The 18539-nt window shown below is 34.3% G+C and overlaps 1 protein-coding gene across 5 annotated transcripts; it reads right to left on the bottom strand.

Moving 5' to 3' along the window:
* Positions 1-1669: 1669 nt before the first annotated feature.
* On the bottom strand, positions 1670-18006 carry LOC140802303 (thymidylate kinase). 5 transcript variants are annotated; one of them, XM_073157780.1, is made up of 7 exons: positions 17663-18006; positions 15812-15914; positions 13192-13524; positions 11904-12015; positions 11757-11816; positions 11066-11170; positions 1670-1965 (listed from the first exon to the last, which is right to left on the bottom strand). In XM_073157780.1, exons 2-7 carry the CDS (start codon positions 15898-15900, stop codon positions 1825-1827), a joined length of 840 nt encoding a protein of 279 aa, XP_073013881.1. In that variant the 5' UTR covers positions 15901-15914; positions 17663-18006; the 3' UTR covers positions 1670-1824. The 5 variants fall into 5 exon arrangements, with proteins under 5 accessions (XP_073013881.1, XP_073013884.1, XP_073013882.1 ...); XM_073157783.1 differs by having other exon boundaries at positions 15812-15908; XM_073157781.1 differs by lacking the exon at positions 17663-18006 and adding an exon at positions 16736-16829.
* Positions 18007-18539: the final 533 nt, after the last annotated feature.

Here is an 18539-nt window from a genome sequence, read left to right as displayed (position 1 = left end):
GTGCCATGCTTCAGACCAAGCAAGTTTATTCAAACTAATTATGTAGAATTATTAAAATTAGCTGGATTTTGAAATCATTCTTTGATCTCTTTGTATATACTAGACTTTCATAAATAGTGTGACTTGATTATACATAAAATTTAATATTGTATATTATATTCAATGATCTTTTGTGTTCAAAAAATTATTATTATAAAATATTGTACTTAAATCGTGGACTTTAAATTAGACTTGAGTCACCACAAGAGAGATTTTTCATCTAGCATGGAACTATTCTCAAAGTAATACATATTCATAATTTAGGTTTCCCTGGATACTCATGATCAATATACTTATAATTTTGCATGAAGAATAAAATACATGAAATATATATTGCATGAAGGATAAAATGGCACACAGAATAATATATCTAGCACTTTATGACTAGTAGTAAAACTAAGTGAATCGACTCACCTTTGTGATCTAATAAGATGACTTAGCTCTCAATATAATTCATGTATGAATTATCTATAATTAAAGGACATCATAATGCTATATTTTCTAAGATATATACATCTCAAATCTTTTTTATAAATCATGTATATAAAATATAAATAAATAATAATCAAAGTTTTGATCCCGTAAAGATTCTCAACTCAACCTTTTATAAAAAGATAACAAAGGGAGATCTCTTATTTTCCACATCTTCGAATAAAATATTATAAATAAAGATTTCCTCTTATATTTTATTGTCTGGAAATAAAAGATAATAATAAATATTTTCAGAAATACGAAATTTATTTAAGTATAATATTAACTAGATTAGAAATATTAATAAGTTTCATCTCCTATTATTTTTCTATAAATATAATAAATAGAGTTTTCTATCAAATCACTCTAATTAAAAAATTTAAATAATATTTTTCCTCAATTTTCTATTCATGTAGCATAATTAACGTCACCGTCATCCCAATTAAATTTTATGTCAGTAGATTGGACGTTATAAAATGGACCTAATAGAATATTCTTCAATTATCTCTAATTTTCTATTTATTTCTTTATAAATTTTGGGTTGTCAAGACAAAACTTGACATCATCTTAAAATTAACATAGAATCATATACTAAGAGTGATCTAACTATCTAACTTAAATATTCTTATTAGTAAATTATTTGTGATCAAAACCTTAACTATATAATCTAAGACTCTTGAGTAACTTCCACAATAGATTTATTAGATAGATCTGAAGCCCAGGATATTTGCTTTCTCATGCTTGCTGATGGTAGCTTCAGCTGGTATCAAATCATGTCTTCAGTGAAAACAAAGATGCTAAGTATTCTTTCTGAAAAATGATGTGAATGTGGCATCCATCCACATTTCTCACATTTAAGTCATCTCAACATTTGTACCAATGATTCCGAGCTGCAGCAGCAGTTCTGTAGGGCTGGAAAGGACACCATCTGTAATAACCTTGCCAGTCCTGCCATCAGGCATCATATGTCCCATGATTGGACTGACCCACCTCTGGATCTCATTTGTAATGTATGTTCTCAATGAATATCATATGTCTACGGACTTCATAAAAAAATAAAAGGCTGTTTGATTCGAAGGCCACTAATTTCTCATTAAAAAAAGAGCAATCATACATCATATCACAAGTGAGATAAGACCAGACAATTATCAAATGCTCAGAAGAAATAATATAGGAATTTTTCTCACTGATTTATCGAGAAGTATGTCTGAAGAATTTTACAAAATTGTGCATAGCCTTGGTTAAAATTATTATAAAAATTGCAGCACTATGTATGTCCAACTGAAATATACAACCTCCAGTTTGATGAAATAATTAGTTGCAATGTGGACAATCTTCTTTACTTGACCAGAGATTCATCAGTGGCTTTCCTTGTTGGCATTTCATTACGCAATGCATTGAAAGATCTCTGAGCTGTCTCTGGATCGCCTCCATTGGTAAGGAGCCATCAACAACCTGAAATGAAGAATGAAAAAAAAAAAAACTGATTATGAGCTAGGATGAGAAAGATTGTCAGTTGAGATTAGAGTACAACACCTTCTAATGTGATATGAGAGTGGTTCTGGAATCAAAAGAAAACAAAAAAGAACCTAAATACATGTATAAATAAAGCATCTTTACTGAACACAAGAACAGGGCATTATGACATAACTCCATAGATATGTAGACTGTAGAGGTTATTTGCAGCAAATTCAGAATTGACCAACTTGAATGCCCGTCGCCACCACAGTACAAGAAAAAGGAAAGACACTAATAGCACCGTGAGACAAGCTCTTCTTTTTTAAAGAAGTACAAAATCAAAAGTTCATTTCTTTGTGGAGCTTTTGCTGAAAAACGTTTAAGTTGCTAACCCTGGATGCACCTTAATGAAGACAAATGGTCAGTGTGGAGTCTTGGAGATAGAATTAACCTAATAAGTCTTGTTTCTAAGTTTTTACTCAAGTTTGTTTTATATAAGATCTATGGCTGAAGCCCGAGTGTACATTGGTGGGGTTAAAGCCCCACTACCTTGACAAATGTCTCTTGATACATGTGATCTATACCCTCTGATTCTCCCTTTTGACAAAGTTATTGCCCTGGAGACAAGATCTACTATGCTCAAGTTTCCTACAGAAAACAGAAGAAAGGATAAGAAGGCCAAGGTTTGAGGTGGCTAGCGATTGAGAGGCGATGCTCCTAGGATTCCAAGGTACAGGAGGGAGAACAAGACTGCTCTGGCTCAATGTTTTAAAAAGCGGCCGCGGGTGGCAGGCAGTCACCCCACCACCTAGCGCTTAGGTGGAAGACAGGCAACAAGGCGGGTGACAAGGCAGTCTAACATTTTTAATATAAATAAATAAATAAGTATAGTATATATAGAAATTTTAATAGTGCACTAAACCAAAACACTAAATAACATAATCACATTAGCTAATTGCTTATTAGTAATAACTGAATAACTGAATTATCTATTTACTAACTCTAGTTTATTCACATGAATCACATTTCAAAATCCTTTAATCAGAAATTATATACTTAAATAGCAGGCAATTAGTAATTCTCCCAATTAATAATGCATGACAGTGAAAAAAAATTCCTTCTCTGTAATCTTAATTCAATAATTCATAAAGCAATTAGCAATTAACTCCTCTAAATTGGTTAGTTTTATTAAACTGATCCGCTATAAAACCTGACCTGCTCACTAATAACCACATCTCGACTTGGCGGGCCAAAGCGCTAGCCCGCCAAGTCGGGCCAGGCAGCCCACCTAGCACTATTTTTAGCACCTAGGCAGCCCGCCAAGGCGCTTGGCCGCCTTTTGTCGACGCCTTTCAACATGGCAGGGCGGCCGGTGCACCACCCCGCCATGGCGGCCGCCTTTTCCGCTTTTCAAAACAGTGCTCTGGCTTGCTCTTCAAAAAGACAGTTTATTATCCTCTGCTTTCCAAAGTCGTCGTTCAGAAATTGTGATGATTCTCTACTCAATAATCGCTTCCTTCACATTCTTCTCCAAACTGTCAACCTACTTTCTTCTTTTCAACTTAAGCTTTTAAGTAATCTCTTTAATTCTCATCCATAACTTATTTCCTCTTTTGGATATTCTATTTACAAAGAAAGAAGTCTTGTTTTCTTCCAATAGAAAGGGGACTACAGATTGGACCATTAGGATATGCTCTAGGCAAAGCTACCTCGAGAAGAATCTCTTATTGGCAACATGATAGGAATAAGGGACTGCTCGCCTAGGGTTGTCAAAATAATCAAGCCGATTTGAGCTCAGCCCGAAAATGAGTTGAGCTGAGCTTGATCTTCAAAATAGGCTCGAAAATAATTTAGAGCCAAGTTTGATTATGAGCCATCTCGATAAGGCTCAAAATAATTATCATATATATATATATATATATAATATGAGTAATATTTTCTATACTATATTATACTTTTGTTATATTTTAAAATTTACTTAAGTGGATTATTATGTACTTTGATCTTGCAAGGTTTAGTTCTGAATTTTGATCTTATCAAATCTTTTCTAAATACGTGGATATTTTTATAAGTTTATAATTTTGAATTAGGCTTTATTTTAAGCTTGATTCAAGTCTAAATTAAACTTAATTTAATTCAAGTTTGATCAAGCTAGAAATTTGGCTTGAATTGATTAAGGCTTGAAATTTCTTATTGATCGACTCGTCTAAGCTCGAGCTCGGTTCAAGCTCAAAATTAGTGCGAATTGATGATTTTAATTCAAGCTTAATAACAATTTAGGCTCAAAATTATTTTCATCTCAAGGTTGTTCAGAGTTAGGCTCGATCAAGCTCAGCTCGATTACACCCCTATGCTTGCCTGAAGTTGTGAGTTCTGTAAGGGACATCATGCTGAGTATTTTTCAGCCTTATTTAGCCTCTAATTAAGCCAATTATAATGTTAGTTTTTTTAACATGATAATAAGACGGTTCCTTAACTAAAGTCATTTTACAATAATTCCTTAAGGCCTCATTTGCTTTGAGATTAATGAAAAATCTAGAATAGCTATTCTAAATTCTTACTTCTAAAAGTGTACCTTAAATCTAGGGTAGGGTATTCAAATGTTTATTTATAATCTAAAATAGTGGTGTAACAATTATCTTTAATGTGAAATAAAGTTGAGATAAAATACAAATGAGAATTGAAAATTTACTCAAATACCTTTGATTTGACATATAAATTTAAATTAAACTGTTCTCATTTATTGTAGGTATATAATGCATATTTATAGATATGCATTGCATATTTGTAGGTATGCAATGCAAAACTGCAAATATGTCAGGAGATAGATAGGTAGCAAGAAAGAAGAGATAGGTACGAAAATTGAGCATAAAATTGTAAATTGAGTAGTATAAGAGAGGAGAGAATTTTAAAGAAACTTTTCAAATCAAGGGTAAAATTGTAAATTGAGTTTATGTGTGTAATAATTTGAGTATTGTTTCTAATCCAGAGTAGGGATAATTTGATATTTCTTTTCTAATCTAAAATAGTGTTCCTTAATCTAAAATAGGAAAAGAAAAGGAAATCCTGAAGCACAGAAGGGCTAATTGTCAGTTTGCAAAGAAATAAACTATGATAGAATTTCCCTCTTCATGGAGTTACCATGTAGTAAAATGAACTTGTGCAATCTTTAGGGAAAACTAGTATTGGTATACTAAGAGTGATGTACATATGGTATATTAGGCTAGATGGCAAACTCTGTGTTTCATCGTTAGGGTCCACATATTATGAGATGGTCAAGATAACTTATTAACTTGGTAACACTAGATAAACTTCTTTAGACCTCTCACTGTTGACTAGCTGGAACCATCTCCTTGGTGGAATTTATGTCTTCCATTGGTAAGTGATTGCTAACCTGAAGCTCTGGTGAGTAATTTAACAAGCCCACTTTTTTTTTTTAAACTAAGCTCACATTTTGATAGGCTTGGAGCCTTTTGCATGAAAAATCTAAGAAATTTTGCACTTTACAAATTGACCCAATTTCCATTTTTGATTGCAAAACCACCCAATCATGTTGGTTTTAGACCGAAGTGCCCTTTCTTTATTTTTAGATGGGGAGAGAAAGGTTGTTTCATTTAATAATATATGTCATTTTTCAAAAGAGAACAATATATTATTTCTAGAGAAGACGGTACCTTTTCAAACCCAATGAATTAAATATTTTTCCTCTTCTTCATCTTTTTGTTTTACCAACATTTTATCTAAATAAACTCATCGATATCGTCTGCACAAACCATATACTAGCTCATATGACTACTAATTTGATTTTTTTTTTATTTGATGTCATTTGGTACTCAAATAGGCCTTGTTTACTTTAAGTTTGGGGACTCCTACTGAATTGGCTTAAGAACTTCTAAACTGGTTCAGTAACTAAACATTTTCTTTTTTATCATTTTCATATCTATTCAAGTTTACTCTTCAAAAATTCAAAACTAAAAATTTAGACTAACTAATTGAGTTTGGGGCTTAACCTCAAACCAAACAAAAGCCATATTTACCTAAAACTCAAATTTGAATTTACTAAGCTTACTTAAATTCTGATATTCTAAATCCACAGAAAATGCTATAAATCTACAAGAAATAATATAAATCCGCAAGAAATACTATAAATCCGCAAGAAATGCAGTAAATATGCAGAAAATGGTGTAAATCCACTAGAAATGCTTTACATTCATAGAAATAATATAGTCCATAAGTAATTCTCTAAATCCGCAAGAAATGCTCTAAATCTACAGGTAATCAACGTAATCCATAGAAAATCAACATAATTTAATGATAAATGATGTGAATCCGCAGATATATAGTGCATATGCTCACCTAATATAGTATTTTTTTTCATTTGATGCGACCTTGTATTCAAATACATGTTTGAGGAGTACTTAGTATAAGTTAGAATACATTGCATTTGATTTTATGCATTATATCATACAATTTCACTTTTTATGATCACCAGTTTTTCTATAATTAGGAATCTGTTACTTAAAACATCATAAGATAAATGCATAATCTGCTACTAAATGTCTTAATCCTTTTCCATATGTCGAAATACGTTACTAAAACAATGTACATATGTTCGACTTTTGACTATATATTTATCACCTCAACTTCAATTGATATTTAATTAGAAAACTCATCCAATCATCTAAAAATTTATCTCTCACGAGAATCTTCAAATTCACACTTATCTGAGGATAGCAATTTGTTGAAAAATGATGGCTAATTTTTTGATAATTAGGAATCCACTGAGAAATGTGTAATCTGCTGCTAAATTTCGTAATCGGCTTTTAATATCGTAATACATTGCTAAAATAAATGTAGATATGTTCGATATTTTGGTAGGGATGGCAATCGGGTCAAGTTAAACGGTTTTAGATCGGGTCAGATTCGGGTTGGGTCAACTTTACATTAACACAAACACGACCGCTTAATAAATGGGTTGCGTTTGGTAAACACGAACACAATCCGATTAATAAACGGGTAACACGACCCGACCCACCTAACCCGTTTAATAAACGGGTCGAGTTAACACGACACGCTAACATGATCCATTTAACCCGTTTAACCCGTATACTTAAACGGGTCGTGTTAACCCGATACGTTAACACAACCCGTCTAACCCACTTAATATAAATCCAATACAAAAAAAAATATGCTTGTATTTAATTTAACCACTTGTATTTAATTTAACCAGAAATGGCAATATCAAAGAGCAGAATAACCAGTGCACAATTAGCATAAAATGGGCAATCCAATACAATACTCTCTAAAGCAACAAAACTAGATCCAATCAAATCAATACTCTCTAAGAGCAATATTTATTTTGCTTATATAGTTTAGTTAAAGTTTATTTAATTAGCTAAGTTCGTTAACTTATGCCCAGTTTCAGAAAAATATTCTGCAGATATTCATCAGTTGACCGAATATAATATTATGAAACCACTTGGAGCAGATTGAAGACGTCCTAATCTACAACTTTCGCATTCAAAGTTTCTCCAAATTAGGATACCAACTGTGGCATAATGAAGAAACATTCCCAGAATGATAAGGAAGGATAATTTAGCTAAATCATATTTATCTCTAGGTAATGTTTATCTTTAATGTAAACCCTTAAGGTAAGTCTAGTTAAGTCTCTACGGTAAGTTCAATTAAATCATGTAAGCCTCTAAGACAAGTCCTAGTTCGAGTCATATTTTATTCATCCAAGCATTGAGAATTAATTAACTTTAGTTTTTCTTATTCTCGCATTTACCTTTTTTATCATAGCTGTTAGATCGTCTTTATTTTTCTAGGAGTAGATCTAGGTTAAAAACTCAAATTCTACCTCCAACCCATAGCCACCATCACCTCTAGCAGACACTTTACTATACGGTCATCCATCACTGCCCTTAGCCATCTGCCACCCTCTGACGACCGCCACAACATCGGATATTTACTGTTTTGCCTCGTTGATCTTACTCCACTACTTTAATTATATATTTTCATCTAGACATCCGATTAAACATGAAACTAGAGCCATTAGAACCTTATCTCGTGAGGCTAACGCCACCTAAATTTTTATAATTTTCTTACGTCCGGATCAGTCCAGATTTGGTCAGTAACAGCTAGTAACGTCCTTAAAACCTATTTTACCTAGATATTTGAGGACAGCTCAACAACAGCAACTAAGGGTAAAACTGGGTCGAATTAACTCTGACCTAATCCGCTATCTAACTCGATTCGGATCGGATTCAGATAAAAATTCTTGCACGACCTAGATATGGATTCAGATAAGTAAGATTTTTTTAAAAAACCCAGATACGGATTTGGACATACGTAGAGTTATTTAAAAAACCCAAATATGGATACGCATCAGATATAAATTTCCAATACGGATACGGATATAGGATATCCATTTATCTGCATATTTTTTAACTAATTTACAGTTTTTAATTTGCTTATTTAAATATTGAATACTAATATTATTATTAATAATGTGTTCTACATTGCTTATAGAGATTGAGTTTGCTAACTTTATATGTATTTAACATGCAAAATATTTATTATTTTTTAAAACTATTAATACTTTGTATTAAATTGTCTCCAAAAGAAATATCATAATTTATTTAAAATTTGATCCACATCTATTTAAGACTCAACCCTCTATCCGAAAATTATCCATATTCTTTAGTTAAATAAGATTTTAAATTTTGTTATACATCTAATATCCGTATGTGAACTAAAAAATATGAATTCGAATATAGATTGAGCACAATCCAATTCGTTTTCACCCCTAACAATAACTCAACAACTATCTGACGACATCATATGTAAGATAGGTAGGGGTGAAGATGGATCGGATTTAATCCGATCCAACCAAAACCGTATCTAGATTGGACCAGATACGAGTGCAAATTTGTTACCTGTCCTGTGCCATCGATACAGATTTAGAAAAAAAAAAAACAGATCCAAATTCGGATACGGTTTTATATAATTTAGTCGGATTCGGATATTAAATATCCATTTAGCCATTTATATATAAACAACTAAAACCTATCCCTAACCTAGCCATTCATCCAATAGACCTCTCTCAGCCACCACCAAGCTCCATGGTCTCCTTCTTCCGCCATGTGTCCTACCACGATCACCTCATCCTCGCCGATGTCAACTCCGATGAGTCGCTCTCCTTCATCTTCCTATGCTCTATCGTCTTCTTTGACGACGCCGCCATCTCCTCCCACCTCTTCGCTCTGTCATTTTCTCTAACTCCCACTTTAAAGTGATCTTATCACCATTATCGCCAAGCCCACCAATGCCCCTACAACCACATACTACCATCATTGCCAAGATGACTCTACATCTACCGGTTCCCTCCTCCGAAACCTCCATCCTCTGAACCTCTTCGAGACCTCTCCCTCCTCTCTCCAGATCTCTCCTCCTCTCCTCTTCGCCTCACTAATCCGCCCGTCTCTCACTCCTTCGCCCCCGTCAAAGATCGAGCGTCGACCGAGGTGTGCATCTCTGATGGTGACCAGCAGGATGCCACCCTCGAGGACTTGGAAAACATTTGTGAGATCTACCGAGTCTTCTCTTTCTCTTTTTTACCTCTCTTTAGGTGGAAAATTAGCAATTTTTGCAAGATTTTTGTCTTATTTTGTTAAATATTTGTAGGTTTTGGAGCTTCTAAGGACCAACAGGGATATGCTTTTTGGTGATGTAAGATTATCTTATCTGTAATCTTCATTTGACCTTTTCAATTTTTTGGTGACTTTGATCCTTTGTATCTAGAAATCATCTGTAGATCTTACATTAGTAACCAGTGAGTTGTTGAAAAATCTATTAGTTAATTATTTTTTAGCAATCTATTGATTTGAGTATGTGACTTTAGATCCTTCTTAACTTTTTTAAATTTTAGTCATGTGACCATTCCTGTGGGCTGTGGCAATTCTAAGCGTAGAAAATTAGGGCTATTAGGCTGTTGATCTCTTCTGGGAGTCATACTTCTTAATGTATTTGTTACTTTTCTAATTAGACTTAAATGCTTGGAAGTTGTTTAGGAAGATGCTTATACTATTAAACTTATGAGATCCGTACTTTATGATTTTGATTTTAACTAGCATCTGACATTTTTAGGACATATAATGGTTCAGATCTATAACAAGCTTTCCAGTTCTAGTAAAGGGTATCATCACCGCAGAAGATGTTTCCATCTGTTCTTGGTTCTTCACCCTCTTTTAATAAGACTAATTTTGGTTAAAATTCACCTATTTGACAAATATGAGCAGCCATAAAGGTAGTCGAATTTGCAGTTACTTGCACTTGAAATTTGTACTACAGTTTTTTGTTATATGCTGCAACTCTTATCTGTAGGTGTATTATAGTCTATAGACAGAACAAATTATATACAAGAATGTATATTTGTGTATATTTGTGTATATTCATGGTTTCACATCAGCATATAAAATTATTTGTATATATGCAAGTTCATTTATACTTGCGTTTTAAAAAAAAGAATTCCTTATCTATTGAGCATTGTATAATTTAATTTAGTGATTGAATTCATATTCATATCCAGTTAAGATTTGATCCGTATTCATTTAAGATCCAATTCGTATCCGACTAATATCTGTATCCGTTTAAGATCTAATTCGTATCCGACTAATAACTGTATCCGATTATTTAGGATATAGTTTTAATTTTTGCTATTTATCAAATATCTACATTCGGATAAAAAAATATGGATCCGGATGTGGGTTGAGCACTATTCGATCCGTATCCAATCCATTTTCACCCCTAAAGACAGGTCACTCAAGTCAGACACCAATAGTAGTGCAGACAGCTGAATGGCAATTAACAAATATATCCATATTCACAAATAGGACATCGGAAAGCTAATGCTACCTAAAAAAAGAAACAACAGTTGTTATTACTCATGCAAATATTTGCATTACCAATAAAGCCAAAGGATGGCTACTCAGGTAACAATATGCATTTGCAAGAACAGATCAACTGCAGATGTTAGAGTAGAAAAAGTGAGCAAAAATTTAAAGAAAATGGAAGGCATTTGATCCTAGTAAATTACCTCCCAGGAAGCATCACAGAGGGTATGATAGTGCTTGGCAACTTTTCTCTGGAACTCAAGTTGCTTGTACCTATCAGTGCCAGAGCCTCCTCTTTCAGCGGCTTTCTAAAACAATTTCATTTTACTGAGATTTAATAACAAATAACAAACAATAAAAAGTGAAGACTCAAGACAAGAAGAAATTCACTGTCATGATTTTGCTTATACTAATAACTGCATGTTCAATCAATGCCCAGTTGTTACAAAGATTACAATAAGTGGATATGATATGGTAGAATCTTTTTTCCTTTTTCAGTCTCAAACTGGATGGTTTGATATAGATTGTAGTGCCCATGAGAAAGAGACCAACAATAGAGAAATTTTTATATAATGGACTAAGGTCCATTTTTTGCCAGACTTATCTTTAAATCTGAAAATTGGTTTTCTTTTTTTTTGGGGGGGGGGTGGAGAAAAGTCCCAACCAGGCCCACTCAATTAATAATATGCCTGTCTAGCCAACAAAAAGTACTAGAGCCCTATAATGAGCACAAGTCAACCGTAGGAAACATTAAATCATCTGACCGTTGAGAAACAGTTGCAGTTTAAAACAGCAAGAGCATGAAGACATGAAATTGTTGAGAATGAGGATTAGTTAAACTCTTATTATTTATTAGAAGTTGGTATGAAATAATGCAGAACTTTTGGGACCTACCTCTGGAGGTATATCAAGAAATATGACTAGATCTGGAGCTATTAATCCCACTTCCAGAGCCTGAAACAAGGAACATCATTTTCTCCGTATGTAAAACATGCTACGTCTAGAAGATGTAAAAATTCCTTAGTTTCTAATGCAATTCACCATACACCAACCCATATCAAGTCCTTTGGCAACTGAAAAAGCCACTCCTGAATAAGAGTAGCGGTCAACAACAATGGTGATTCCACTCTTTAGCTTGTTTTCCATCAAAGCTCTGCAAATGAAGAACCAACTTAATGGAGTTCAACTATTGCTCTACATCGCAAAGTCATTTTACATTGCTAAAATATCACTCCAGGAAATTGGCACTTGACAAACACATAGACATGTTTGTCTTGCAAAAAGTTTTGAATTTTGTATGAACTTTTAGTGCAATAGAGAAATCTACTATTTTGTTGTTTGAAAGAGATCATTGTGACTTAGAACACTAAGTAATGGATCAGTAAAGGCAGCTGCTGATTTTAAAAAAAATGTGATACTGATCTTTTAAGTTGTGCTTTAAACCTTAACCATGTTATTCAGTTCTGAAAGATGACATATGGAATATAGAAGAATATCAAAATTCATGATTAGAGTCTCATGCCAAAAGACAATTCTTCTTCAATCACATCTCTATTCTATGAACATGCATATGATCTTCAAGAAAAGCATTTTATCTGGACAACATGCACTTTAAGGGCCATTGTGAAAAGAATTCAAACTTAGACCACACTCAAATGGATGACTTAGATGATTGGTGCATATTTAAAAATTATGTTGTGGCTCATGGCTTATTTTGTTATAAACTTATGCTGAGAGATAATTGGAAAGAAAGTTGAAATATAATCAGAAAGCTAGTTGAAATTGACATAAGTAGGATTCTAATTAAAAGTCTAGTTGAACTGACATGTGCCCATAAGAATTTCTTACATAAATTCAGCTTTTTTTTCAGTTATTGGATGCTTGTTTGGAATATCAAGATATCAGAAAAGTGAAAGCAAAATGTATAATGCTTCATAGATGGCAATTTTAGCGTCATTTATAGTATCCGACAGAGCAGACATGATGTTGTTTCAACATCAACACAGTACGAGGCTTACCAACAATTTGGGGTCTAAGAGGGCCAAGTTTTACACCGTATTAAGCTCATTAAGTGAGAAGTTGTGTCTAGAAGTCGAATAGCTGCCACTAGGGGACACATTGGCAAGACTTACCATCACACTAAGCGAAAGCCCTCAAAGGTCAGCATGCTGACTAATAAGCTCCTGGTAGCTTGTGTGAGATTCTGATAAACCACATTTAGATGAATAAGCACTACATCAAAGCGAACACGCACATGCATTTATCTATTAGATCTTTCAGACCTACATGTGCTAAATTATATAAACAATATATGTCAACAAGTACCAACCTTTTCTCCCAACGATTTGCACTGAAGAGCAAGTGGATTGCTTTATCATCTAATTGTGATTCATTTGCAAGATATGCAGATATCAGTTGCCCAATACTAGTGCCTCTGTCAGGAAATCGCCATGCTTCAACTGAAAGCCCTGTTCCTCTTAAGTATGAGAGTAAATTACTGCATTGTGATGTTTTCCCACTTCGATCTAGTCCTTCTAGGACTATAAGAGAGCCTCGTGCACTATTATAATGACCATTATCCATATGTACAGCGGGGAAAGATCTCTTTATATGTTGACACGATAACTTTGCACCCCTTGAAGTCCTTAATGCTCTGGCATCTCTACAACAAGAATCAAATAGTCAAAAAGAAAAGCCAGTGCCTAGTGTTTTATATTAGAAAAAATACTTGTAGAAATTTTCCAAGTTTCAAGAGATTAGTTGAGGTGAATGGAATTAATGTGCTCAGGTCATGCATCATCAGTTTGAAGCATAAAACTCTAGTGCAGACAGAAAAAAAACACTTAGTTGCATGTCCAAGCGTACTTCTGGTGTAGGAAGCAAAGGTATTATAGGTCCAGCAAAAAACAACTAGTTGCTAGCAAAAGAGTGCTAGTCTGAGGCATCATACGTCTACCTAGATATTCAAAGGGTAAAGAAACTTCCATAGTGCCAATTATGGGTAGAAAGAAAAAGTAGAAATTCAGACCTTTCAAGAAAATTAGAAAAATTAGTTCATTTCATCTTTATTTTCTATATTCTCTCATCTCTAATGCATCCTCTTCAATTTATGCTCAATGTAAGGACTACTACAATCAGAGAGTATCAGAGGCATTTTTATTAGTCTATTATAAAAAGGATTAATGCCACCATTTTCTAATTACTTAGGCTATTATCATGGTACCAAAGCAAGAGATCCTCAGTTCAAATCACTTTAGGTCTATCGATCAATTAAAATATAAAGCTTCTCCCCATTAAATTAAAATCCATATCTTGGGTCTATATGAGTGTCTTTAGCTCGTACATAGGTGGAGTATTGGAATTTTACCTTTTAAACAATCTCTTCGACAACTACCCATGTACTTTTGATATAATTATCAGTCATCAATAAGTGAGTCAGTCCAAAGAGGAGTCGAAAACACAAATAACTAGGTTTAAAAAGTTAGGACAGATTTGATGACCTACAGCTTGACAAAATGACATCGTCAAAGCTAGAGCAAGGAAAAGGATTATGTAGCTAACCCAACTTTTTCCTGGGCATCTAATTGGATCTATTATGGCCTGGTACAAACAAATCAACTCCACCACTACTTTTACTAGAGGCCAGCAAAATCTCGTCGGCAAATAACTTTGGAAAGGGCATTGACTTTAAACAAATGTTCTCTTGGTAATAAACATAAGAGAGAGAATGTTTAATATACTAAACCAAATCATAAAGGGCAAGTTGAAATCAACAATATAAAAGGGAGAAATAAGGGCAAATGAGACTTGATCATTATAACTAAGGTTCCAAGTATCAGGATCAGGATCGGAATTGGCCATCTGAAAAAATAATATCAGCTGTATCGACGGCATCGGCGGTATCGACTTATTTTAATATAATTTTTTAAATACAGAAAAATAATAAAAATTTTAGAAAAAATAATAACAAGATATACATATAAATTATTCATATATGAAGTCTAAAAAATAAAAATATTATTTTCTATCACTCATGGACTCTCTCTCTCCCCATACAAATAATTCTTTTCTAACTCTCTTCCCACTAACTCTCTCACTACACTCTCTCACTAACTCTCTCTCTCTTATTAATTCTTCCACTAATTCTCCTACTAACCCTCTCTTCCATCTCCTCACTATCTCTATTCCCCCTCTCCCTCTCCAAAAAACTTCCAATCCTAACCTCCTCCTCTCTCACTCCCACGCACTCATCTTCCTCTCCTACTCCTCTCTCCTAAGTGATGCTTCTCTGACATAGTTCCGACCTCCATCAACGTCTGACAAACTTCTTCGATGCAAATCCGGCTCCATCAACCTCCAGCGAACTCTTCTGACATAGATCCTACTCTACAGGCCTCTCTCCAATGAGCTCTTCACTCTTTTCTCTCTCTTTCTCCCTTTCTGTCTTGCTATCTTTTCTCTCTTTCTCCCTTTCTCTTGGCCGATCCAGTTCGTTTCGACCAAAACGGCCAAAACTTGGCCAATCCGACCAATAAAAGACTAGTTTTGGAGTGGGATCGGGATCGGAATCGGCCGAAACTGGGAACCATGATTATAACTGCCCAGTTTCTTATGTTATTTTTTACCCTTGCTGATTTACAGATTTAGTTAAGACTTAATTTCATGTTCTATTTTGTTTCTCAATTTCATTTATACCTCAAAATTGTGCTCCCAAAACTTATCACTTAATTAGAGAAAACAAACAAGAAAAAGCCGATTAGATATATCATATTGCCAATTTGCCACTAAATTTTGCGGAGCCTATCACCATTCAGAAGCATCATGTTTATTTTGCTCTTGGTGCAGATATAAGAAAAGAAAACAGCAAAATTCATGCATGTCCACTAACTATAACAGTAGTTCAAAGCAATACTGTACAGAATCACATAGACACAAATGGGAAGACATACATTGTGTATCCAAGTTGCCTGTGCACACAACTAAGTACATGCCAAGGCAAGGCTTGAGAAAACATTTTCAAATGTGAAAGAACAGCCATCCCTGCATCTGATCCTAGCCAAATCCAAAAGAAAAAAACAAGGAGTAACTTTTTAAATATTCATACCATAGCCAAGTCTCTTGGAAATTAATAGAACGTCTAGTTATTAAGTAGCAAATCTGTCTCATATCCGATATAATGTTGAAACTTGAAACCATGAATGCAATTGAGAAATAAATGGATATCCACAAATATTGTCCCTTCTAGGATACGGTTTCCTAGCCTAGCCTCTGCATTAATACCTGACAAGTCACACACACCTAACAAGTGCTTTCTACTCGTCTCCTCACAAGAGAAAGATGAACATTATAGCCCATAATCGATTCCACACAATTTCATAGCTTCCGATGTCCAAATTAACAAAAGAACTCCTGGAAAATTTCAAGTGGCTTTTTTGCATGATAACCTCAATTGCGGATTCATCGTATTTGCATTTTACTTAATCTTAATTCTTAATGCCCAGCAAATAGATATTGCACAGAAACTGATTCTCAGCTTTCTCCTTCTCATAGAGTCCAGGAATATAAACCATGAGAAAGTTATATTGTTCTACTTTACTACCTTGCACAACAGAACTAATGATCCTCGCAAAGTCATAATTAGATATATCTCCCAAAAATTCAAATACATAGTAGTGAACCAAAATAAAAACAAACAAGCAAAATATAGAAAGAAACTGCTGAATGGAACCTATCTATATTAGGTGTGGCATGAGAATTGTCCTCTGCAAGTAGTCTGTGGTGTTGCAAATAGGATTAATTGTTATCGCAAGACTAGAAATGGGTTAAAAACCTTTTCCTCAAAGCTAACTTCCAAAGAGATAAAGATGTCTTACTTTTCAGAAAGTTTTCCTGGCGAAGTCACATAAAATAATATCTCCAACTAAAATTTTTGTCCAGATATGTTTTGAAAGGCACCCATGATATACAAGCTGTCACCCCACCACATAGCATGTAGGTGATATGTAGAGCACCTATGTGGTCTAGCATCTTTAATGTATAAAAATAAAAAAATAATGATATATAATACATACAAAAATAGTAAATATAAATATTTTAATAGTGCACTACAACAAAATTAAAAATAACATGATCACAATTCACAACCATAATCATTTTTAATGTATTACAAATAGCATAATCAAAATTCAAAACCATCAAACAACTAAAAAGTAAAGAAGTTTCAAACATTTAGTCCACTACGCCATCCTTATCCTCAAACAACTAATGAGTGGGACTAGCAAACAAGCATGTATAGCTAATTACTTATTAGCATATATGTGCATATATTCAATTATTCATGAGCATGATTCACAAACACATGAAAAGCAAATAAATGAGCCACTTCATAACAAGAAAAGGAAATAAATGAGACAAAATCACATGGCCTTTAGAAACCCACTTGCCTTGCCACTTGCAATTTCTGATACAACCCCAAGAAATCAACAAGAAGAAAATGCAGACATTTTGATAAGCTAAATAAGCGCCAGGACAAACAGGAAAATCCCAACAAATACAGAAAATTTCCCAAGAAGCGCCAGTACCGCAGAAACTTCCAAGAAATCGCTAAAGAAGAGTAAGTTGGTCAGATTTACAGCAGGGAGTGGAACTCTTAGCTAATTCTAGTAACCCAAAAGAATCGAAAGGAATAAAAGAAAGACTGCAGCACAAGCAGTCCAGCACTAAGAGTGCTAACCCGAAGAATTAAGGAGAAATTAGTAGTAGAAACCAAAATCTTACATTTAACACCCAAATGCTCTCACCTGGGGGGTTGGGGAGGTGCTGCTGTTACGGCGAGAAGGTAGATGGTTAGCGTCGTGCGCCGCTCGCCGCCACCGTTGGAGAAGAGGAGAGGGATCTTCCGAGATTCGGGCTGGCTCGGTGTGAGAATGCATCTTTTCTTTCACCTAGAGCAAGACCCGATCCGTTTGCGCCATCGCGGCCCACCAGGCCCGCAACCGCAAAATCGGCCTGCGAACTGCCAACTCGGCCTGCCAAAAACCGCATTCTCACGGTGCACTCCGTTGGCGGGGCGACCGATGTTGTCCACCTCGCCATGGCAGCGCCTTAGACCGTCGCCAAGAATGCTTCTGAAAACACTGGTTATTAGTAAAAAACCAAATAGATTTCTACCCAGTGAAATCTATCAAGGAACTCCGAGAACAAAAAATAGCGTCTGCTCGAATTAGTAACAAAAGGATTTATAAAAAAATTATTTTTAAACATAAAGAATTTCAACAACAAAAGATGATGTCTGCTTCAGTATTCTCAATGATTTATCGAGCAACCAAATCCTTTTGTTACTAACTTGATTGCTGCATTGATGCTTGAGGGAAAAAGAAAAGATAATTGTTGATTGCTCGATAAATCTTTGAGAAAAAATTACTACAGAAGCTTTAGTGAGAATGTGTGGAAAACTTTCTGCTCAAACAATATTTTCTTGATGAAGAAATTGTTCAACATCGGGATGTCCGAAAGGGATAGTTTAGCAGAATATTTAAACAAGTTCAATACTATCACGAATTAATTGGAGTTAGTTTATATTAAGTTTGGTGATTAAGTAATTGCTCATTTAAATTTATCTGGTCTATCGGGTAGTTAGAACAGTCCGATTATAAGCACCTTGAATCTAAAAGGAAA

This window comes from Typha latifolia, chromosome 15, assembly GCF_019914945.1.
Source record: "Typha latifolia isolate L0001 chromosome 15, TyphaL0001v2, whole genome shotgun sequence".
Classification (NCBI taxonomy): domain Eukaryota; kingdom Viridiplantae; phylum Streptophyta; class Magnoliopsida; order Poales; family Typhaceae; genus Typha; species Typha latifolia.
The sequence above is the reverse complement of the archived record's forward strand: the minus strand, read 5'-3'. Positions and strand labels throughout refer to the sequence as shown.